The sequence below is a fragment of the Aspergillus terreus genome, genomic scaffold, assembly GCF_000149615.1.
Source record: "Aspergillus terreus NIH2624 scaffold_15 genomic scaffold, whole genome shotgun sequence".
In the NCBI taxonomy this organism is placed as follows: Eukaryota; Fungi; Ascomycota; class Eurotiomycetes; order Eurotiales; family Aspergillaceae; genus Aspergillus; species Aspergillus terreus.
Genome location: NT_165938.1, coordinates 1021645 through 1043960, shown reverse-complemented (window position 1 = coordinate 1043960; position 22316 = coordinate 1021645). Strand labels below are relative to the sequence as shown.

Genomic DNA, 22316 nt, shown 5'->3' with positions numbered 1-22316 from the left:
CGTCCCCGAGAACACGGTCCAAAGGCGTAGCAGGGTCGACTCCTCTTACCGCAAAAGCATGATCGAGCAGCAACGGCGGATACTCGGGGAAACCCTGAGAGAGCGCCTTGCGGAGAACATCGGTGTTCTTCTTCTTGGATTTCTTCGGGGCGCCATCCTCGCGGGCAAAGACCTCCTGCGCATGGCGAATGGTGTTGCGAATGCGCTCTGGGGTGATGGGAGGCACGCCGTTATAATTCTGCTTATTGGTGACGGTGTATTTGATGCCGACGCGGGCCTCTTCGCCCTCGCCTGCGGAGACCTGGCGGAACACGGCGAGGATGGTGAGCTCGGCATCCGTGACGATGATGTTTCCTCCGGCGAAGAACTCCAGGAACAGGTGGTACTGGCCGTCGCTAAAGGCGAAGTCGATCACGCGATCTGTGCCGATCTGTGTAATGGAGGTGATGCGGCGGGTTTTGAGGAACTTGCGCAATCGGGTCACGAAGGGGGACGGCGAGGTCGCAGTAACGCGCGAGTATTCAGTGACATGGCAGCGGAAGCCAGAGTCGATTATGAGCTGTTTGCGGTGGTCCGGTTTTGCGAGTTTGAAGAGGAAGATTCGCTGCGGTGCGGGCGCATTGGTCGTGCGTTAGTCGTTTCGCTTGATCTAGAACATACAGATCCGGCGGCAAAGAATGGGACTCACCGAAGACAAGTCGTAGATGTTCGAAACTCGCAGGTTGACTAACTCCGAGGCTAGTTCCTGGGAGATGACCTGGCGGTTGATTAGCGATGCGTCACAGTGCGGCGGGTTAAGGGGAGAGAATTGAGCGTACTTTGACATCCAAGGACGAGAATCTTTGCTTCATCTTCGGCCTGTGATCCTCGAAAGTGAGACCCCGGGATGGTGAAGCAGTTGTGCCGCGAAGAAGTCTGGAAGAAGGAAGTTTTCATCGAGAGGAGCGGAAGTGACTGCGTGACGTATGCGGGGCATTTGTCCCTTTAGAGAGCCCGCTTTCCACCGCATTCTATTATTGCCAGGTATGCGTCAAGTATGCCCGGGTCATTGTCAATGAAATTAGATCTATGAGCAGAAGGAATCTTCTACCACGACGCAGATGTGTTGCTTGTGGATTGAGTATGTTTCTTTGCCATTGGTCTCGTATCTTTCTCTCCGGTGAGGCTCAATTCTCAGCGAAACATAAGGAGTATCTCTATAAGTCCCCAAGTCCTTGGAAATCAAAAGACAGGAAAGGAAATGGGATACCAAGTGTTCGACATCATGAAATAAAAAAGTAGAAAGCAATGCGCACGCGACTCGTATAAAATTACCACGCCAGGACCAGCCAGATAGGATAAAAGAAGAATCACATCAGACCCGTACAAATGCAGAAAAATGCATAGCTCCCGTCAGGACAATCTCCGACCATCTACATCTGCCGCAGACTGTCTGCCAAACGCCGCTTGCCGAGCTCCCAGGCATTGAGAAGACCCTGTTCCGAAAGGTCGATGCTCTTGAGGTTGGGCGCATCCGGCGCAGGGGCACGGCTCACCCGAGAGGCAATCATCACGGGGTCCGTCTCGAGGATAATGCCGTCGTCGACAATCTCGTCAATGGCCAGGGCGACCAGGTCGTAGTTCTCGATGATGGTCCGCTTGTCCGTTGCGCCCCTGGTAGAAAGGATGGTTAGACGCTGGATCAGTGGGGAAATCACCGCACTGGATATGGCAAAAGGACATACTTGAACAAGATTCCCAAGGCATCCCGTAGCGACAGCACAACGTTGTAGAGCAGCACTTCGTTCTCATCGGCGGCTCCCACCACATAGAGCATCACATCGCTCTCGACCTTGAACACGACGATCCGGTTGTCGTAGAGGATCACATCGCTGCTCTGCTTGTTTGTCTTCTCCAGGAGACCCTGCTCAAAAGCTTTCTGCTCCTTGACGGTCGGATAGGGGTTTGCGCCGGGATAATCGGTGGAGTTGGGAGCGGTGCCTGCTGGGGGGTGAGGCGGCGAGTAGTACTTGGTGAGGATGCGGGAGCCATCCTCGGCCGACATGACCAGGATGGCATTGACAGAGAAAAGGGACAGGGAGCCAGGCATGGTAGGCAATTTCTCTGCAGAAATTGGGGTGTGGTGCGTGTAGTGAGTACTAAGGAGGGTCGCAGTCCATCTTGTTGACGGAGTTCCTGTCAAGCTGGCCGCAATCCGGATCTCGCCCTAACATTATTCCGGGTATACATCCAAGTCCCCAGGTCTGCATCTCACTGCAATCTTCATCCAAACAGGTCGACCATATTTCATATACACAGTTGATTCACTATGAACTCAGAAAAATCAATTATTAATGTATACAAAGATCAACACTCTATAGACACGAGTATATACACCATATATTCATAATCAGGCAGGGCATAACAGCAACCAGGTCATCACAATTCATCCTCAGAAATATACAACGAGGGAGGTCCATGACAATTCAAACATAACGGAGCATCAGTAACATAGATGGCGTGGCGTTGTGGCCATGTCCGCCAGGCTGGACACCTTCATGGTGACCAAGAATACCGGGGTATAGAAACATGACCATAGTCTGACTTGAACACCAAGCTCCCGGTATCATCAAGCAGTAATCGAAACAGGGATCGTAGAAAAAGGGGAGATGACTGCCTGGCACAGAGAGATATAAGGGGGAAAATAAAACATGACAGAAAGTTAAAGAGACACAGAGTCCCTTATCAAAGGGTCAAGTTCACAATCAGTTTGAAGCAGGCTGGGTCGACTCGCTCGAAGTGGGCCGGTTGAACCAGGGGATCCAACTTCCCCGGTTTGCCTTCTTACGAGCCTCCTCCTCTTCGGCAGCTTTGGTCTCGCTAACGAGTCGCAGCGGACGCAGTTTGCTCTGGGTCATTACCGCCCCAGTATAGTTGGTCATACCGGTGCTAGATCGGGGGGAACTCGAAGTGGCACCAGTGGAAGCAGTGTCACCCGGAGGGTCGCTTGTGACACTGTTCGAGCTGCTCATCCGACCGCGGTCCGGTTGGCTACCCAAAGAGGGAGCACGTCCACTGCCACTCATGCTGGACATATAGCTCGCTCCAGAGAATGCACTTTGGCGGGAACCGGGGCCCATGATAGTGGGACTAATGGGTCCACCAGAGTTCCGGCCGCGATACATCTGGCCCACGACAGCCGCGGCCGCGGGGTCCGTCTGTTCCGATCTCGCTCTGCGATGGCCAGAGCGCACTGACTGGCCCCGGTTCAGCGGAATGCTGGGAGCAGTGTCCGGGTTCTCGTGAGCGGTCGGTACACTTGTCGGCGCAGGAGGTGGTGGCATGTAGCTCGCAGGACGGGATCGCGGAGGCCGGCTCGGCGCAACAACCGACTTCGCTCGCTGCAGGAAGGTCTGCTGTGTGGGATCGTCCTTCTCCGGGGGGATTGGGGGAAGGTCCTTATTGTTCGACACTGGGGGTTTGGCGGGCGCTTCGTTCTCGTTCCTGTCCAGGATGGTCTCGAAACCGTCGTGTTGAAGCAGCCGGCTGATGATGCGTTCGATATAGAGAGTCAAGGCTTTGTTCTGGTCTTTGAGGGCCTTCACTTCCGACTCGAGCTTGCGCGAGCCGTCGAACTCGGCCTTTTCGTCTACAGATTCCAGCTCGTCAGCCAGTGAGCCCAAGCCGCCACCGGATTCCTTGGCATCTGTAGCATCAGGGAGGGCATCTCGCATGAAATCGCCCTTGGTGAAATCACCATTCAACGTCTTCTCACTGAGAAGCAGCTGGTAGCTCTCGTTGTCTTCCATCAGGCGAGCGTTGGCCATCCGAGCCTCCAGGAGCTCCTTTTCCAGCTCCCGCTGGCGGCCCCCGCCTTTGTTCTCCATTTCCACCAGCTTGATCTGAGACTCGGCGAGTTCCAGTCGGAGAGACTCGATCAGCTTATCCTTCTGCAAGAGCAATTTGGAATTGTTTCGGGACGGGCTGCGTTCAAGCTGCGACGAGGGTGCGAATTGGCCGTCGACGTCGGGAGAGGAGCGATTACGGAAGCTCGCTGAGGGGTTGTTAGAAAGAGCGCAACCAAATCAGGAGATGGTAAGAGGCACTTACAAGAACGGGTGACGTTTTTGTCGGTGTCCTTCTGAGCCAGCGAATCCTTGAGGCGCTGGATGGTCGCCTGCATTTCCTCTTCTCGGCTCGCTTGCTGTTCCTTCTCCTGGAGCATGGCATTGCGTTCCTGCTCATGGGCTTGCTCCAGGTCGCGAATCTGTCGTACATGGTCCCGAATCTCACCGTTCAAGGCCTCGATCCGACTATCTTTCTCATGAGCCTGATCGTCCAGCTTGCCTTGCTCACTCACGGCCTCATCGAGGCGCATTTGGAGCACGCCCAGCTGCTTGCGATATTGTTCGGAGGCGCTTTCGGCTTTCTGCAATTGCTCCTTGAGATCGTCAATGAGGGCGGCATTTTGCGCTCGGGCGTCTTCTTCGGTCGGGTCGGAGGCAACTTTCGGAACGCTGGACATGCTGAGGTTGGACCGACCGGGCTTCCGGGCGGCGGCGCGCGCAGAGACGGGAGTCGAGCCTCGAAGTGACGGAGATCTGGAGATGCCATTTGTCGCGGCGCTGGGAGATCGAGAATGGGCGCGCGACGGGGTGCCGTTGACCGAGGGACTGTCTGAGGTTGTTGACGATTTGGCCGAGTTGCCCGGAGTCCCGGGCTTGCGAGTAGTCGCAGACATGGTGGCCGACAACGACAATGTTGAACGACAGATGGATGGGTGGAGGACTGACAAGACGTCGAGGGCTTAGGAAAGGGGTCAGGAGAGGGAAATAAGAATGCGATGAAACAGCCGGGAAATTAAGTGGTCAATTTAAGGAACGGGCGTATAGAGAGGTTTGGGCGTAGGAAAGTAGTAGCGGTCAAAACACAGTGGACACTCCGTAGGTACTAGAGAGGTGGTGGTGGGGGGAAATCCGAAGTAGGTAAAGGTAGGTAGATTTAGGGGAGTCATGTATGGCTGGTGAAGTCTAGCCACCGTTTTGTGAGAACGTGTCTGGGTCGGACTGGAGACGAATAGAGAGGTCGATAGGAAAGAAGAGAGGCAAAACAAATAATGTTGACGTGAGGGATAATATATGCAATGCGCATGAGGGAGAGTGTGAGAGTGAGCGAGAGTCCTTTTGGACGGAAATCCCTTAATCATCCCGTTTAGGGCAAGTGCTGTATGGAAACGGCGGGATTACCAGCCTTCGCCGCCGTTGCTTGGGGGACTTTACTAAGGTATTGAAATAATGAATCACTACTGTTACACCGTCCTGAATCAAAGATACAAAGATAGAAGATACCTAACTGATCAATGCAAGTTGAACCCTTTCTTTTTGAATTTATTTTTGAATCCGTGGATTGGGGCCAAATCCCCTTTTCCTCTCGCCATTCGCCTCTGCGCCAGGGAGACAATACGAAGTCGAGATAAAGATAGCATCGCCGACCACCCCGTTGCGTCACTCCTTGCCGCATACAGCAGTCTCGCCCTTTAGGCTGTCAGGCTGGGAGCTTGTTGTTCGGTATGTTGGAGACAACAATGCGGATTACACGGGATTTAGATACTTGTGTTATTCTGATAGGCTATTGCCTATTATTAGGTACTATTGTTATCATTATTGTGTCTACCTATTATTCACCCAGTGTCAGAATTCCATCTGTAAAGGAGAAGACTAGTGCCTGCTTATGTGACTGCTGACATAATTATACACCCTGCTGACTCAGTCGGAACGGAGCAACCGACATCCGCCTCGCCAACCCCACAAATGAAAAATTCACGATTCGGTGAGGATCCCGGCTAGTCGTAGTGTGCCTTTTCCACCCTCCCTCTTCCTCTCTCTATCCGTCAATTCCACCAGGCCGGAGCGCGCATCTTTTTGATCCTCTCTACCCCAATTCAATCCTCAACAGCGTAACGATGGCCCCCAAGAGCAAGAAGCAAGGTGACACCATCAACTCGCGCCTGGCGCTTGTGATGAAGTCCGGAAAGGGTATGTCCATCCCCCATCATGCCGTCTCAGAATCCCCTCGACTAACAACTTCGCTGTACAGTCACCCTTGGCTACAAGTCTACCATCAAGACCCTGCGTGTAAGCTTTGTCGCCCACCATCGCTCGTCCGGGCCCCTCCCATCCAGTCGCTAACAATTCCGTCCACCAGTCCGGCAAGGCCAAGCTGGTTATCATCGCCGCCAACACTCCTCCTCTCCGCAAGAGTGAGCTCGAGTACTACGCCATGCTCGCCAAGGCTCCCGTCCACCACTTCTCCGGCAACAACGTGAGTTGCGACCTGCAACATTGATTCCTCGGAGGATCTGAATTGGGTGAATGTTGGGCTGACTACGTGATATAGATCGAGCTCGGTACCGCCTGCGGTAAGCTCTTCCGTTGCAGCACCATGTCCGTCCTCGATGCCGGTGACTCCGACATCCTCAGCGGCCAGTAAACGCTGAATTGGGACCGGGATTTCGTGTTTGTCTGGACGACATTGCCTTGGTGCAACGCAGTAGGGCACGTGATAGATAATGACAAGAAATGACCTTTCCTACGTCTTCCACGCAGTAGTCTTGTTGTAGTATTGGCTATGGTGTAGATGTCGTTTACACCAGATAGTCAATGGCCAGTGTACCATCTTAAGTAGATGGCCCCCCTCATACTCACAACCAAACACTGTATGAAAAATGTAAGGCTTATAGCCATCTGAACACTCATTATCCGTCTATTCAGTAGGCCAGTTATGCAGTGAGTATTTCCATGCGCACATGGTGCCCGTTGTTGGCCCTGAATATGTATCTCTATCGGATTTTGGACTGGTCAAGTATATCTGTGTAGTGCAGGTGCTGAATCTTCCGAGGTTGTGCTCTATCGACTAACTCATTATCTTTCCCCCTTGTTTTTGCTATACATAATGTACGTATTGAGTCTCCAATTCAGAAATCAGTTAAGCAATCCATGGGGGTCGTTGGCGGTGATAGAGAAGGGGCCTTTGTGTCGCCAAGCTCTTATCGATAAGCCGCCTGAAATTTTCGGGGAACTCAACAACTCCGAAATTCCATCCACCTCGCCGAACAGCAAAGAAAAGTCCTATGCGGTGACAAGACACCAATATGCTATATCCCCTTTATTAACACTTCGGAACAGTCGACGCTCCACATACGCCTCCCCCGATATCCTAACAATGCCCGAAAGGGTGCGAGTCGTCTTTGACGACTCCGACAACGAACCTAATACGATCAAAGAAAGCGTCCCCAAAGACAAAACAACAGAGGAACCAGCATCACTGAAGAAGAGGAAACACAACAAAGAAGACCCTACCAAGAAGAACAAGAAGCAGAAGCACGAGGACCCCTCAAATACCCTCAATCGGACTTCCCCATCGAATGCGACAAACGGTGATGGGCCCCTCCGAGACACCAAACCCGGCGACGATAAAAGCAGTCTCGACAGATCAAAGAAAAAGAACCTCAAAGGCAAACCGCACAAGGATGAAACGCAGAAGTTCCAGTCGCTCCGGGAAAAGGCCAAGACGCTGTATCAGCTCCGCAAAAACCTTCCTATTTTCCCGCATGGCGACGAGATTCGAGGATACCTGCGCAAGAACGATGTGATGCTTCTGGTCGGTGAGACGGGTAGCGGAAAGAGTACGCAAATCCCGCAGTTCCTAGTCAACGAGCAGTGGTGTCGGCCAACGAAGGCAAAGGTTCCTAAGGACGATGGTTCGCAGAAGGAAATCGAGGTTGGCGGTTGCATTGCGATCACGCAACCTCGGCGAGTGGCGGCGATCTCTCTAGCCAGGCGTGTTGCGGAAGAGATGGGCACTCCTCTGGGGTCTTCTTCTCCGGCAAGCAAAGTCGGCTACTCGGTTCGTTTCGACACGTCCACCTCACCCAGTACGCGGGTGAAGTTCTTGACGGAGGGAATGCTTCTGCAAGAAATGCTACACGATCCTTGGTTGACAAAGTACAGCGCTATCGTTGTGGATGAAGTACACGAGCGTGGTGTCAACGTTGATCTAGTCCTGGGTTTCTTGAGGAACATGGTTGCGGGCAAACGAGAAGGACGTGGTGGAGTCCCGCTGAAGGTCGTGGTTATGAGTGCTACAGCTGACATGGAGAGCCTCACTGATTTTTTCAAAGAGGGTTACGCTGTTCCAGGGTCTGCTCAGCTCACTGACAAACCCGATACTAATGGTGCAAACGACGGCGATGCTGCGCAAGAACAAGCACCGGAGAAGAAAACTGATCGAGACATCGCCATCTGCCATATCAAGGGCCGCCAATTTCCAGTCAAAACTATCTACTCCCCAGAACCGGTGCATGATTTCGTTGATGCGGCTCTCAAGGTCATCTTCCAAATCCATTACAAAGAGCCGATGCCCGGAGACATCCTCGTTTTCTTGACAGGACAAGAAACAGTAGAAGCTCTCGAGCACCTGGTGAACGAGTATGCTACAGGGATGGATCCCGCTCTCCCCAAGATCCAAGTTCTGCCACTATTCGCTGCTCTTCCCCAAGTCGCTCAGCAGCGAGTGTTCCTTCCGGCCCCCCCGCGAACCAGGAAAGTGATTCTGGCAACCAACATCGCCGAAACCTCGGTGACGGTGTCTGGTGTTCGGTATGTGGTCGATTGCGGGAAAGCGAAAATCAAGCAGTTCCGCACACGCCTCGGGCTTGATTCGTTGCTCGTCAAGCCTATATCCAAGTCGGCGGCAATCCAGCGAAAGGGTCGAGCTGGTCGAGAAGCCCCCGGTCAATGCTATCGATTGTACACTGAGAAGGACTACTTGGCGCTGGATGAGGTGAATACACCCGAAATTCTCCGCTGTGACCTGAGCCAGTCCTTGCTCAATATGAAGGCTCGCGGGGTGGACAACGTCATGGCATTCCCCTTCTTGACACGGCCTCCTCGAGAAGCCTTGGAGAAAGCTCTTCTTCAACTGTTGAGCATCAATGCGCTCGGGGAGGATGGTCAAATCAGTCCTGTCGGTTTACATATCGCCAAGCTGCCTCTCACTCCGACTCTTGGACGCGTCTTACTGGCGGCGTCAGAAAACGGCCCCGACTGTCTGTCCGACGTTATCGATATCATTTCATGTCTCAGCGTTGAGAATATTTTCTTGAACACGACGTCGGAAGAGAAAAAAGAGGAAGCAGAGAAAGCGCGACGAGATCTCTACCGCAGAGAAGGTGATCACCTCACCATGCTCGCCACAGTCCAGGCGTACGCCGCAGAGAACACCGATCGAAAGGCATGGGCAGAGAGACATATGGTGTCCCACCGGGCCATGCAATCTGTCATGGTGAGTGGTCTAGGTTTTTACGGATAAAGGGAATCTTACTTACATGTGTTGATAGGACGTTCGCAAACAATTGACAACACAGTGCCGTCAAGCAAAGCTCCTGCCGCATCCCAACGACACTCGAGGCCAGTCTTCGGTGACTCGTGAACCGTCTCCCGTTTTGATTCTTAAGAGCTTCCTCACTGGATTTGCTACCAATACGGCGCGCCTAGTGCCCGACGGGAGCTATAGGACTGTGGTCGGCAACCAGACCGTGGCTATACACCCATCTAGCGTGCTGTTCGGTAAAAAGGTCGAGGCGATTATGTACAATGAATATGTATTCACCAACCGCAGCTACGCGCGGGGCGTGAGTGCAGTACAGATGGATTGGGTAGGAGAGGCATTGGCCGGACCGTGATCCAGTCCTTTGGTTGTGTTACGGGCAAAAGGCTCGCTGCCTTCGTACGATGTTAGACTATATACCCAGTTGTGCTTTAGGCCCCGAAAGCAGACGCAGCTTCTGCACTGATACTCCTGCTGTTTTTGAGTTGGGCTTCGGTCTTCGGTTGACTAGAATAGATGCACTATATACACTACAACGAGACGCTGGTTCTAGCTAGACCTTAAAAAAGAAAAAAACAGAGGTTTGTGCCTGTCTAGGCTCAAGTCAGCAGTATCCCAGTCATTCATCATATGTGGTTATTTTGTCGCCCACGTGGCCAGACCACCAAATGATGGTCCGTTCTCGTGGGAGCTTCTGCACTTCGCTGGTGCCTAGGTAGACACCCGTGAGTCAAATGTGTCACCTCGAATGTTCTTAATGTAATCCCGTCCATCGACCGTACCCTTTTCAATGTATACAGGGTCGAAGACTTCTTGGGTGAGGTCGAGGTCCCAGCAGACCTGCCCAAGCGATTCCATGTGTTTGTCACTAGAAGATAAGAGAAGACCAAGGCATGGGCGATGCGGTTGACTCTGATCCCTACAGACTCGTACCTTGACAAGGTTCTTGAGTGAAGCCTTTGTCATGAACCATGTACACGCTATGGAGCCTTTACCCGGAGGAACTTTGGGCGGTTCATAGTGAGTATCCATGGGCAGCAATGGCAGCGTACCAGCTTGGCTTTGAGCATTACAGGCGACCCCAAATGCAGATACATATCTGGAAACTGAATCTAAGCCATCATGAAAGAGCCCCGAGATAGTACCGTCACCATCTTTAACCAAGGGGAGGTATCCATAAAAATCGATAATGCGCGCCGGAAGTTGGGGTCCAAATGTAAGAGTCCTCCGGAGTGAAGTTCGTAGCTTGTCTGTGGTGAGCATCAAAGGGGTACAGAAGAGGAAAGGGTAACTTACAATTAAGACAGGGCCAAAGGCTATTGTGCTACAATCCTGGAGCTTCCGAATCCAAGCGGCTTCAATGCACTCGTTTTTATTTAACGGGACGTAAATCCAATGCAGATACCCCGTTCTTGCACGTTGGCGCATTAACTTGACAAACTTCTTGAATGGTCTCCCAGTATTTTGAGAAACCATGGATGCCAATTATCATAGAATTGCAAGAACAAATAAGTAGGCCTCGAATGTGCATATCCAAGTATACGTAGTCTAGCCGGGGTTTGGCATTAAGGTGGAAGAATTTCCACAGGTGGAATTTAGGTGGGAAAGAAAGGTGTGCTCCAGATTCCACGCGAAGAGGATGGCCCATCCACAAGCCGAATGTCGCGGACAAAAAGGCCCTGGCTGAATTAGACTTGGCATACTTGTTAGCCATGGAGAATTTTACATCACAGTTCACACAAGCTTTCAAATCAGGACAGTCGACTTCAAGAACCTCGTACCATGGCGACCCATCAGGTACTGGGTCGGAATCATGATCTATGAACTGTATTCTTCGCAGGCCAATGCCGTCGACCGATAGGATCACCCTTCTAATATTACTTGGTAGTCTCATATGATATGAGGCGCCTGTTTGTTGCAGTGGCTTGTGGTTGAGTCTTGCCACATAAGAGGTGCCCTGATAGTTGATTTCGGATATCCACAGCTCTCGTGCCAAGCTGACCTGCGGACTCTGGTGTCATGGTTTGTCGGTATGCATTCGAACAGTCGACGTGTCTCTCCAAGCACGGTCAGATACCAACATGGGGCAATGCATCCAGCAACCATAGTTGCGACTTCAGCCGGCAATTTTGCAAGTAACTCTTGCCTGAAGTCTTCACGGATGATGTGCTTTGTTTGATCACTGAGAAGCCCTTCTAGAGTCGACGCAATCCCTTGGCGTGTATTGTTGCGAGGCGTATAAACGGGCTGAATCGCAACCGCAAATCGCTCAAAATTATCAACAGTGGGTTCTTCCGATTCGTTGTAGCTATCGGTTAGGACAATATAGCATGCTGGATGTCACCACGCCGAGATATATGGGGTTGTAAGAGCAGCCACCACAAAGTCTCTGACAATCAAGCACTGAGAGGAGGTTTTGTCCTAAATCTGCCAACGGGTTGAGCAATGGAAGGTGTAACTGGATATTGAGACGAGGAACGCACCAAAGACATACGATCCAGCAGTTGGAAGCTGCCTGCATAGGAGGCACAGAGTTCGTGCAATGCGCACTTCTGGGATGGAGGGCATTGCGTTGAAGGCAGTGAAAGGTGGTGGTAGAGGGCGTGGTACCGGGTGGAAGAGACCACAGGAGATGTGATACCTCAACTCGTAGGTATGTTGCTTGGGGTAACTATAGGAGAACCAAAAAAACAAAAAAGAAAAAGATATTGACAAGGGTGGGATTCGAACCCACGCGGTTTGCACCATGCGGACACTGAATGTTCAGTTTTAACCTGAACCGCACGCCATAACCACTCGGCCACCTTGCCATTGGATGTTAGAGTAGGCTAAGAAGGGGATTATAGCAGGGGCTTACAAGGGTGATTTCCGAGACACTGCACGGAAGGTGGTAAAGTTTCCCCTCTGCGGCTTACAAATATAAATAGAGTGGAATAGAAAGTCTCCGATACGGATAATCAACGATACAACCTATTATTCAGCCATGAATGAGTCAATATGGTGTCTACATCATACATACAACGTAAGGAAAGGCATGTAAGAGATGACAAATCGACCGGAGGATGCGCCGTCCTGATTGGTGCAGCCCTAGGGCTTAGGGCTTTGCCACTCGTTAGCGGGCCGGCGGTGCTTGGAAATCAACGTCGAAACTGCGTGACCCCCCCGAATCTTCCCCTTCTGATTCTCGACACCACCACCCTTTCGACAACCCACCCCAACGTTCGCAGGAAGTGCAGCTACGACTCATTTCCATCCGTCAAAATGGCCCGCCGTCCCGCGAGATGTTACCGCTACTGCAAGAACAAGGTGCGTTGCGTTCGGTTTTTTTCGTGATCCGGAGTTTTGTGGATTGGGCGATCGGCTCGCTTATGGAGACGACGACATCGCAACAACGCAACGAGGTCTTTCTCCGAGCGAAGCGATGATGGATGGAATATTTTGCTTTCGATGGGGGAACGGTTTCGGCATCATGAACGAGTGACTAACATCTCGTCCAGCCTTACCCTAAGTCCCGGTTCAACCGTGGTGTTCCCGACCCCAAGATCCGTATCTTCGATCTGGGACGTAAGAAGGCCAACGTCGATGACTTCCCTCTGTGCGTGCACATGGTCTCCAACGAGTACGAGCAGCTGTCCTCCGAGGCTCTCGAAGCCGCCCGTATTTGCGCCAACAAGTATGTCGACCATCCACCCACCTCGAGCCATCCCATCCCGTCCCTGCCAGCGGGATCAGACGAAGAAACAAGAATACTAACAGGCAAAAAGGTACCTCGTGAAGATCACCGGTAAGGAAGGTTTCCACCTGCGCGTGCGCGTGCACCCCTTCCACGTCATCCGTATCAACAAGATGCTTTCGTGCGCCGGAGCCGATCGTCTCCAGACCGGTATGCGTGGTGCCTTCGGTAAGCCCCAGGGTACCGTTGCCCGTGTGAACATCGGCCAGATCATTCTGTCCGTCCGCACTCGTGACTCCAACCGCGCCGCCGCCATCGAGGCCCTCCGCCGTGCCATGTACAAGTTCCCCGGTCGCCAGAAGATCATCGTCTCCAAGAACTGGGGCTTCACCCCCGTCCGCCGCGAGGAGTACGTCAAGCTCCGCCAGGAGGGCAAGCTCAAGCAGGACGGTGCCTACGTCCAGTTCCTGCGTGGCCACGGTCTGGTCGAGGAGAACATGAAGCGTTTCCCTGATGCTTACGAGACTGAGGCGTAAATTCCGTCCGTCCGTCGCTCGGTGTCTTGGGGGGACAATTGATGTTTTTAATTTAGCGTTAGGATCATTTTGTCCAAAATGAGAAAGCAAAAACGGGAACTGTTCATGATTCGCCTTCATTTGTTTTGCTATCAACTTGGTTGGGATGCCCAGTAATCCCTGTTCCGGGTCAATATGCGCAACCCGACTCCGCGTGTAATGGGCCTACGACTGTAGTGAAGTGTAGATATCTCGCAACAAGACACCAGATTCGACCTATAACTCTTTGACACCGGGTATATGTTGTGATTCCAATCCATCTATGCCTCCACATCTGCCCGCACGCATACAGCAATGGCGCCCGACTTCTAGTTTCACATGGATAATACAATACAAACAGTGTAGAAGGTTAATATATATGAAAGAAATCAATAAAGCGATATAACTCTAGGCTTGAAATCCAGAAATCATCAAAACCTGTGTAGGTCCATCCCCACTGTAGACTACCCAGAACTCCTTGCCGCAATGACCGCCTGTATTAGTATCAGGTTGATGCACAGCATGCAATATATATACAACATCAAGTCCTCTAAGGGTGCGTCTAGACATCACCCCAGGTCCCCAGACCAGCCCCCACAGGCGCCACGGCACTTCCGCTATCAACACTCCCCCCGATATCCCAGTAGTTTCGGCTGGAACCGGTGAGAGTCCGACGGCTAGAGATCGCCGACAACTTGGCGCTCTGGCTTGCACAACTCGAACTCGAGCGGCGGAAATGCTGACGCAGCAACGGCGACGAGAGCCCCGTGGGACCCGAGTGTGTCGCAGAATACTGGGACTGACGTCTCACCTGTGCCTGCGAGCGGGAGTGGGCTCGCGCTACCAATGGGTGGTGCTGGCGGATGATCGCCGCGCGACGGGACGCATCTTGAGACGATCGACGCGAAGGAGAGTACTGAGCCTCAGCGCCATTGTTGCGGCGACTGAAACGGTTCCGAAGATACCGGAAGACCATCATGACGTCGAGCTCACGTTCCCAGTACTCTTTCTCGCGCTGCAGGCGCGCGGATTCGGATAGTTGCTCCGTAGGGTAACCCGGACGGCTAGGTAGATCTTCATCTTCGATTCCCCATTGCGCCGCATGCTCCCGCCCGTTGGGGTCGCGCAGCGTGGGTGAGAACTGCAGGGAAGGCATCGAATCATCATTGCTTGGGGCTTCGGCAGAGGTCGTGGGTACAACAGAGGTTGGCTGTTGCTGGGGCTCGACCTCTTCCGGCAAGCGACCCAGAGGCATACCCGCGTACTGATTTGGGATCTCGTTCGTCATGTTAAGGTAGGTCGTAAACGCGCCTGGGTGTTCGCATAACTGGTGGACCAGGACACCTAGCTCGTGTGCAATGCGCTGGATGAGCTTGCTCTGCCAGAGGGTGTTGTCATCTGAGAAGGAGTCCAGCTCCTGTTTGATCGCCTCGTCCATGTTCAGATCATGATCTGAGCCAGTGGACGATCGCTTTGCATCGTCATCCAACGCCGGCAATGACTCGCCAAAGATGACTGACAGCAAGGAGTCATCGATCCCGATCAAATCGCGAATGACCTTGCGCGTGATCCGTTGCCAGAACGGCTCATCTTGTCCGTCTTGGGCAGGTGATGGGGGCGAGACAGTTTCGATAGTGGTCTCTAGGACGTCGGGCGACACATCAGAAATATCCGGATGAGAAACGGGTCGATCGCTCAATCTACTGATGCGACTATTGCGCCTTCTCCGGGTTTCCCGCTCAATTTCCTGCAAAAGGACACGGCTTTGATCCATTCTCCATTTCTCGATCCGCTGCCAGCGGTCCCTCTCCATATTTGGGGGCTCCTCGTTTGGGATCGAGTCCAGCTGTTGTTGGATACTGGAGGATCGCCGATGACGCAGCTCTGGCCTCCGACGAGGATTGTACTGCTCGTGCTGCCATAGTTGTTCCTGTACCGGTTGACTGGAGGCGTGGAAACTTCCTAGACCGTCGTGCGCCGGCAGCACAGCGGGAGTCCCTTGATCCCATCGGGAAGACGATTCATGATGAGGCGACGGTGCCCGAAAGGCATGCAACCCGTCATCCAGGCTATCCAATTCCGTCCCATCCTCATCTAATGACTCGTCCAGGGTATCATTGGCATCAGTTTCCTGGCCCCATGCGGAACGCGTTGGGGTGCCAAAGGAGCCAAAGTCACTAATGCGGGAAGCTCCAGCTGTGCGTGGGGTGCGTTCGGTGGAGGTCGTGTGCGTCCGGGCAGTAGTGGAGGCTTGAGACGGAGAGAATAGAACCCATTCGGTGGACTCGGTCTCAGGAACTTGGGAGAGAGCCGGAGGGACCTCGACGGTAGGCTGAGGTTGGGAGGCGGAAATGGAGCGCTGACGGGTTGGGACTTGGGGTGGAAGGCGAAAAGCCATGATGGTTTGGACAAGGCAGTCTTGGTGGTGTTGGGAGATACGGAGCAGATAAGCGTAGGCGGTGGTACTTATCGATCGGTGGATCTTCCCCGCGTGGAGCGACGAGAAGGGAGAGGAATAATGGGATGGATGTGACGAAAGGAGTAGAGGAGAGGGAAATATGATGGAATAGATCAAGTCAGGGCCAGGCGAGACTCGAAAAAAAGAAAAGATGTCGGAGTGGTCAGATCAGGGAGATCAGGCCAACATCCTCCGGTTTCGTTGCGGTGATCGGACGCGACCCAACCAGGAGCGGAGGAGAGACAAAGAGACGCAGGGGGGGAGGAGGAGTCGAGAGGGGGGAGTGTATCCAGGAAGAAGAGGACGAAGGGAAATATTCAATCGGAGGGTATTCGTGTTGAGGACGAGAAGGAGGGGGGAAGGAGAGAAAGAGATGGTGAAGATGAGGACAATATGATGAGAGGTGATGATGATGCAACGGACGGAAGTCACCAGACCGGCGTGACCTTATCTTTCCGACACCCTCATCAATCATACTACCATCAACAATATTCACTACTAATGGAGGAGGCCATCATGGTGATTCAACTAGTGTCTTCTATTATTGTTTCTGGTAAACTTTCTCTCTCTCCACCGCCACGCAAGAACAGGCAAAAGTACAGGGGAATATATATCCACGGATGATCGACCGCCTCCCGATAAGCACATCTGCCAACTCATCCCAACAGATACATGCCTGTCTGTACGGAGTAGATTTGTTTACGAAATCAAAATGAATTCTCCAGCCTAAGATGTCTCCCGGTGCACTCGTCAGGTTTAGTTGACATGTCATCATGACTCCTCCACTGAAAATGGTGAAACTCCGTATCCCTCCACCGGGCAACGAATGATCAGTCCCATGCACTCCACCGTAGGAGGAACGGGGGTACACCCGAATCCTGTAGGGGGCCTTCCTTCGCGGTCGCATGCATGATCTACCTCCCTACAACATCGTGCCGCAGTATCGCAGTATTACTAGGAGTCAACAACAACATTTCCTTGTTGTTGCACGACACACCCATGGTAGACCTGAAGCATGCCAAAACGCCCAACAAGGACCTCGTACATCAATTTTGATAGGTGGCTTCGAGTTCAACCAACAAAACGAAAACAACCTAGCCTTCTTTAGAAAGGGACCAGGCCCCTCATTACATACAGTAGATCTCCCCAACCTACGGCTACCTTCTTCTCACTGCAGGTCCCTTGCATCAACCGAAGAATGTCGGTGTAGCTGAATTACATATTACCGTAGCTCCCAATGATGTGTGGAAAAAAAGACCAGTCACCTCTCTGTGAGAGTGCAAAAAAAGATGAGGCTGGCCCGATTCGAACGGACAACTTCTCGATCTGGAGTCGAACACGCTACCGTTGCGTCACAGCCCCACTGTCGGATGAAATTTTTCTTATTTAGCAATGAGTGTCTGGAGGAATTTTGCCCATCTTATTCCTCCATGATCACGTGAATTGCAGTAAATGTGTACAGAGGGAGCGATCAGCTGGAATTTGGAATGACTGGTAGCCGAGAAGGGCGCCTTTGCGACGAGAGTACAGTATTGCTTTGCACTTCCATACAAGCCGATCTAATAGACGACAATTGCTCTACGGAAGTGGCTTGAGAGCATGCAAGTCTTCTATTCCAGTCGAATAAATTGTTCTGGTACTCAATGGCAATAAGCCAGGGCCAATCAAGCAAATGGGGCTGTGACGCAACGGTAGCGTGTTCGACTCCAGATCGAGAAGTTGTCCGTTCGAATCGGGCCAGCCTCATTTTTTGCCTTTTTGTAGTGTGTTAATGATGTCTGATGCTCCAAGTGGACGTCTATCTGGCAATTGGGCTGGGTCCGCTGTCCAGCATGGTAGCACGCATTCTTCACCTGGAATAAGTCGATTAGCTCAGTACACCAACCTCAATACATTACTTGCAAAGCGATGGATCAAGTCCATGCCTCGCCATCTACGTGTCTGTAGGATCCAGTATCTCGTTGTTTGCCGATGGTATTGATGAATTCTCCTTGATTGCCTTGTGCTTCTATTTCATATCACGTATTCTCATAGCCAAATGAATAAATCCCATTCGCAATGTGCCTAGATGTTTTGGCACATGTAAGACAACGCCTGATGCGCACTTTTATGTATATGTGCAATGGTGCATATTCTATATATATTCACCACAGGAAACCACAGATTGTCATCATGAACTCATATCCCATCCGCGAACGCGCCGGAAGACGAACGCTCGCTCATTCCGAAGGGAGAAATCCGTCCAATCGTCCGTCATCTTGTTGTAGCTCCAATAGCCTTTCCACACCAACTTAGTATTCTTGGATGTGTTAGGCGGAGCGACGGTGGAGTTGGGCCGCGATGACGCGGATGTAGACCGGAGCGAGAGATGAAGAACACAAATGTACTTCTTCGGGTTCAGAACCTCCGTCTCAACGATGACGTCCCTAGGATCAGGGCCGTCGGAGGACGTCTTGCCCGGAAGCGATGGTAGTCCGGAGGCCTGGTCGGTTTGTGGTTCCTCCGGATCGGACGCAGCCAAGGGCTTGGAGAGGCGCCAGCGACCAAACTGAGCATACTTCAGTGCGGCCATAGCCACTGGGGGTACAGGATCAGGAGCCCCCGTCACTGTAGTACCCGCATCAGAGAGCTGGCGCTGATGTTGCTTGTGCGATGTTGCTCGCGCGGCCTTCACATTCTCTTTACTAATGTGTGGCACCACATTCAGAGGTTCCTCCGTAGTCAGCAAGTAAATGACGGTTCCGTCCCTATAGAACCGTATATACCGGTAGTAGGTAACTATATGGATCGGACTACCCCAAGATATGTTTTGATATGAGGAAGCAGCACCCGGACGGGTGTAATTGACAGTGCTGATGTATATCCCGGTGAATCGAATGCGTGGGAAGATTTGAAAGACCTCACTCCATGAAGACAGCGGTTGAGGGATTTGTGCGGGGATGGAGGTAGGAAAGGGTGTGAACCGCGGAGCCAATGTATGTTCAGGACGACCGTAGATATCGCACGCAAACGAGTAATGCATGGCCTTGAACCCAAATTCAGAACCTTGGCATAGTCGTTTCCAAATGTGTTGCTCGTGCGCAAAGTGATATGCAAGGCGCTTACAGACCAGCGCCATGCGGCAGAAAGCCGCTGGGTCCATCAAAGCGATGTGTCGTAGGATTTCAACGATTACCTCCGAGGGTACGTTTGCGATGGGGCATGGCGGAGGAGGAGTATTCTCGATCTCCGGTTCAGCCTGCGGGATAGGGAGGTTGGCGAACGAAGCAATTAGTTCGGGCGTTGGTAGAGTCTCAGATTCATCTTGTGGTTTTTGCGCTGCTGAGGGAGCACTGGCTGAAGAGGCCGCCGCTTGAGCTGACTTTTTCCATGCCCAAGCGAAATGCTTATTCCGGTACGTCTTATCGACGGCCGCATCGAGCTACAGAAACGACACTATTAGTCTCCATGATCTTCATACTGCGAGGTCTCCGGCATACTCGATAAGCCTTGCGGTATAGCTGCAGACTATCGCCCAAATTTCCTTCTGCTTCCTTCTCTACCGCGCGCTCGAAGTGTTCCAGTGCGGATTTGGGCTCTTTGCGGGGTACTTGATTGTTGAAGGCATCGTCGTCGGGGGGGTGTAAGCTCAGCTGGCTTACTCCTTGGATGATTTCACCCTGATCCAGAGTTGCTGCTGCCCCGTCTCCGTCGTCTTCTCCTTTGCGCTGTGAAGCTTCATGGTGAGTGGGTGGGAATTGTTGTGTCGTCGGAGGCCGAGTGGTCGTAGATGCGGACGGTTTGGATTGCGATGGGCTAGGTTTATTTTGTTTTGTACGACGCGCAACTTCTTCTCGCCACTGACGTCGAAACGACTCGAGCTCCGCGTTGTCCTCCATGTTGTGCTGACCAGAAACAGTGGCCGGTGGTGGCCAGAATCCTTGATTGATAAGCTCGGTAGCGTCCGATTTAGTGCGGGACAGGAGACCCGGAAGGAGGGATGATGCAATCAGAATATGCAACAAGATAGATTGAGACACTTGTTAAGCCATTGTCCTGTTTAAAACCTGGTGATTATCGACCACCTACGAGAATAGCGGATGTTCGAGAAATTCCGAGTGATGATAATTGTTGCGGAAGAGTAGGAAGAGAAGAGGAAGATGATTTCCCGCCCTTATCTCCGGGCCTAAGCTCCTTTGGTCCAAGCGCCACCGCCTTCAACCGACCGGGGCCGTTCTTTTTCTCTGACGCATTATGAGTGATCGTGCTTCATCTTCTCTCTCCCCGCCATCGAAACCTTGTTCGTCCTCGTGGCTATCCTCCTCCGTCTAGGTCTCACCGATCTCCACCTGGCGACTGCGAATATTCGTTGTGAGACCGCTTTCACTGAATGAATGTCCGGCGTCAGGTCTGATCCTGCGCCTTCGGACCGATATCGCTCGAGCGACTCGAACGCTGTTGTTGGAGACCGGAGACTCCCTGCAGAGTCATGGAACTGGATTGAAGAGACCACAATGACGGCTACTGCTGGGTCAGAAGATGTCCCAGCCCCAGGCGCTGTTAATGGACAATGGAACAATGACGTATCGCTATCACAGAGGATGCTGTCCGCCACCTGCGGGAACATCCTGACATGTTTATTAGGTATGTGAACGATTTGATCTTGATTGCAGGCAGTGCCTTCGGTCATATCTCGAGAACCCAGCCCATGCTGATGGATTTGCCTAGTCAACCCCCTTGATGTCGTCCGAATTCGCCTCCAATCTCAGTCTCCCATCAAGAACACATCCCCGTTCAACTCCTACACAACACAGACGCTGAAGAACGTACCCCCCAATCTGGGAGTTACTGCCTGCTGTCGAGAAGTATTTTGGATTGGACAGAATGCGCAGGTTTGCATGGTGGGACCGGGTGCGGGAGCTCTTCCTGCCGTGACAGAGTGTGCCGTGGAAGAGACCCAGCGGAAGACGTTTACTTCCACCTTGGATGGTTTGCGCAAGATCGCCCGGAATGAAGGCGTGCTGACGCTATGGCGTGGTCTCAGCCCGACCCTCATGATGGGCATTCCAGCGAATGTCATTTATTTCTCTGGTTACGACTGGCTCCGATTCGACCACCGAAGTCCGATAAAGCAGTACCTCCCCGAAAACTACGTTGCGTTTGTCGCAGGAGCGGCCGCGAGAATCGCAGCCGCGTCTGCAATCAGTCCAATCGAGATGTTCCGGACTCGTTTACAGGCCACGCCTGGCACTGGTGCCGGACATTTCAAGGCCACTCTGGATGGACTCTACAACATGACTCAGATACATGGGTACAGGTCTCTCTGGCGTGGATTGACCCTGACAATGTGGCGCGACGTTCCCTTCTCTGGTCTGTACTGGTGGGGCTACGAGGAGGTCAAGAAGTTCCTCATGGAAGGCCGCAAGAAGGCCCAAGCACATCATATCCTCCCACATGGCTCAATAACGAGTCAGCAACAACCCCACGACATTGAAACACCCACATTCTTTGAGAGCTTTGTCGCCGGTGCTACGTCTGGATCCCTTGCAGCATTTGTCACTACTCCGTTTGACGTTGGAAAAACACGCCAACAAGTATTTCGACACATGGGCGATGAGCACCCGAGCACCCCAAGAGCTGTGGCGGCCCCTGGCTCCGTTCGCCCCGAACAACTTCCTCTACCGAAGTTCCTGTTGCATATATTCCGTGAAGAAGGGACGGCCGGACTCTTCCGCGGCTGGGTTGCACGGTGCCTGAAAGTCGCCCCGGCGTGTGCCATCATGATTTCTACTTACGAGTTCGGGAAGAAGATGGCTCGAGAGGTCAATGAGAGACGCCACAGCGATGATGAATCCACGAGTGATTCTGTATGAGTATTCGTGCATGCTTTCCTCTCATGTCCTTCTGGGACTGCAGCCGCGTAAGTGCGGCCTGCAGATGCCACTCCTGAACATCTCTGTACAATTTTGCGTTTCACCTCTCTCTACTCTGAAGTTGTAATCATCCGTGTTTTGATTATGGGTCTAGCGCACCACATATCCTTGGTTATGGTCTTTCTTCTTCCTGTCTTCTCGAGCATTATTGCTGATGATACCGATTTGAGTCCACGTCATAGAGCATTCTCTCTGCATATTGATTTTAGCATGGTGGTGGAAAACGGAGGGTGGCTGTCCTTCTTCGAAAAACATTGTATCCTGGCGTGTATATATATGACTTAGATTTAAGTAGAGCGCAAATCTTCTCTCCACGAGCATGATAGACGATGGATGCCTAAGGACATCTCTAG

At 52.3% G+C, this 22316-nt stretch overlaps 9 protein-coding genes and 3 non-coding genes across 12 annotated transcripts; 5 read left to right on the top strand and 7 right to left on the bottom strand.

Annotated features, from left to right (window-relative positions):
- Positions 1-1412: 1412 nt before the first annotated feature.
- ATEG_09860 (coatomer subunit zeta) lies at positions 1413-2089 on the bottom strand (the record flags this gene model as incomplete). The annotated part of the gene is made up of 2 exons (XM_001218481.1): positions 1413-1653; positions 1725-2089. The coding sequence occupies 2 exons, from the start codon at positions 2087-2089 to the stop codon at positions 1413-1415; spliced, it is 606 nt and encodes a 201-aa protein (XP_001218482.1).
- A 655-nt stretch (positions 2090-2744) lies between these two features.
- On the bottom strand, positions 2745-4720 carry ATEG_09859 (uncharacterized protein; the record flags this gene model as incomplete). Its single annotated transcript, XM_001218480.1, has 2 exons — positions 2745-4033; positions 4090-4720. The coding sequence occupies 2 exons, from the start codon at positions 4718-4720 to the stop codon at positions 2745-2747; spliced, it is 1920 nt and encodes a 639-aa protein (XP_001218481.1).
- Positions 4721-5941: 1221 nt separating this feature from the next.
- On the top strand, positions 5942-6468 carry ATEG_09858 (60S ribosomal protein eL30; the record flags this gene model as incomplete). Its single annotated transcript, XM_001218479.1, has 4 exons — positions 5942-6014; positions 6076-6113; positions 6184-6300; positions 6376-6468. The coding sequence occupies 4 exons, from the start codon at positions 5942-5944 to the stop codon at positions 6466-6468; spliced, it is 321 nt and encodes a 106-aa protein (XP_001218480.1).
- Positions 6469-7200: 732 nt separating this feature from the next.
- On the top strand, positions 7201-9721 carry ATEG_09857 (putative ATP-dependent RNA helicase (Hrh1); the record flags this gene model as incomplete). The annotated part of the gene is made up of 2 exons (XM_001218478.1): positions 7201-9321; positions 9377-9721. 2 exons carry the CDS (start codon positions 7201-7203, stop codon positions 9719-9721), a joined length of 2466 nt encoding a protein of 821 aa, XP_001218479.1.
- Positions 9722-10077: 356 nt separating this feature from the next.
- On the bottom strand, positions 10078-10842 carry ATEG_09856 (uncharacterized protein; the record flags this gene model as incomplete). The annotated part of the gene is made up of 3 exons (XM_001218477.1): positions 10078-10206; positions 10300-10611; positions 10663-10842. 3 exons carry the CDS (start codon positions 10840-10842, stop codon positions 10078-10080), a joined length of 621 nt encoding a protein of 206 aa, XP_001218478.1.
- A 1233-nt stretch (positions 10843-12075) lies between these two features.
- On the bottom strand, positions 12076-12176 carry ATEG_10426. The gene has a single exon. It is a non-coding gene; the product is annotated as a tRNA-Leu (tRNA).
- Positions 12177-12627: 451 nt separating this feature from the next.
- On the top strand, positions 12628-13575 carry ATEG_09855 (60S ribosomal protein uL16; the record flags this gene model as incomplete). Its single annotated transcript, XM_001218476.1, has 3 exons — positions 12628-12672; positions 12864-13039; positions 13131-13575. 3 exons carry the CDS (start codon positions 12628-12630, stop codon positions 13573-13575), a joined length of 666 nt encoding a protein of 221 aa, XP_001218477.1.
- Positions 13576-14155: 580 nt separating this feature from the next.
- Positions 14156-15991, bottom strand: ATEG_09854 (uncharacterized protein; the record flags this gene model as incomplete). The annotated part of the gene is made up of 1 exon (XM_001218475.1): positions 14156-15991. One exon carries the CDS (start codon positions 15989-15991, stop codon positions 14156-14158), a length of 1836 nt encoding a protein of 611 aa, XP_001218476.1.
- Positions 15992-17341: 1350 nt separating this feature from the next.
- ATEG_10425 lies at positions 17342-17413 on the bottom strand. The gene has a single exon. It is a non-coding gene; the product is annotated as a tRNA-Trp (tRNA).
- Positions 17414-17725: 312 nt separating this feature from the next.
- ATEG_10427 lies at positions 17726-17797 on the top strand. The gene has a single exon. It is a non-coding gene; the product is annotated as a tRNA-Trp (tRNA).
- A 424-nt stretch (positions 17798-18221) lies between these two features.
- On the bottom strand, positions 18222-19929 carry ATEG_09853 (putative F-box protein (Pof7); the record flags this gene model as incomplete). The annotated part of the gene is made up of 2 exons (XM_001218474.1): positions 18222-19472; positions 19531-19929. 2 exons carry the CDS (start codon positions 19927-19929, stop codon positions 18222-18224), a joined length of 1650 nt encoding a protein of 549 aa, XP_001218475.1.
- A 615-nt stretch (positions 19930-20544) lies between these two features.
- ATEG_09852 (putative mitochondrial carrier protein) lies at positions 20545-21903 on the top strand (the record flags this gene model as incomplete). Its single annotated transcript, XM_001218473.1, has 2 exons — positions 20545-20674; positions 20759-21903. The coding sequence occupies 2 exons, from the start codon at positions 20545-20547 to the stop codon at positions 21901-21903; spliced, it is 1275 nt and encodes a 424-aa protein (XP_001218474.1).
- Positions 21904-22316: the final 413 nt, after the last annotated feature.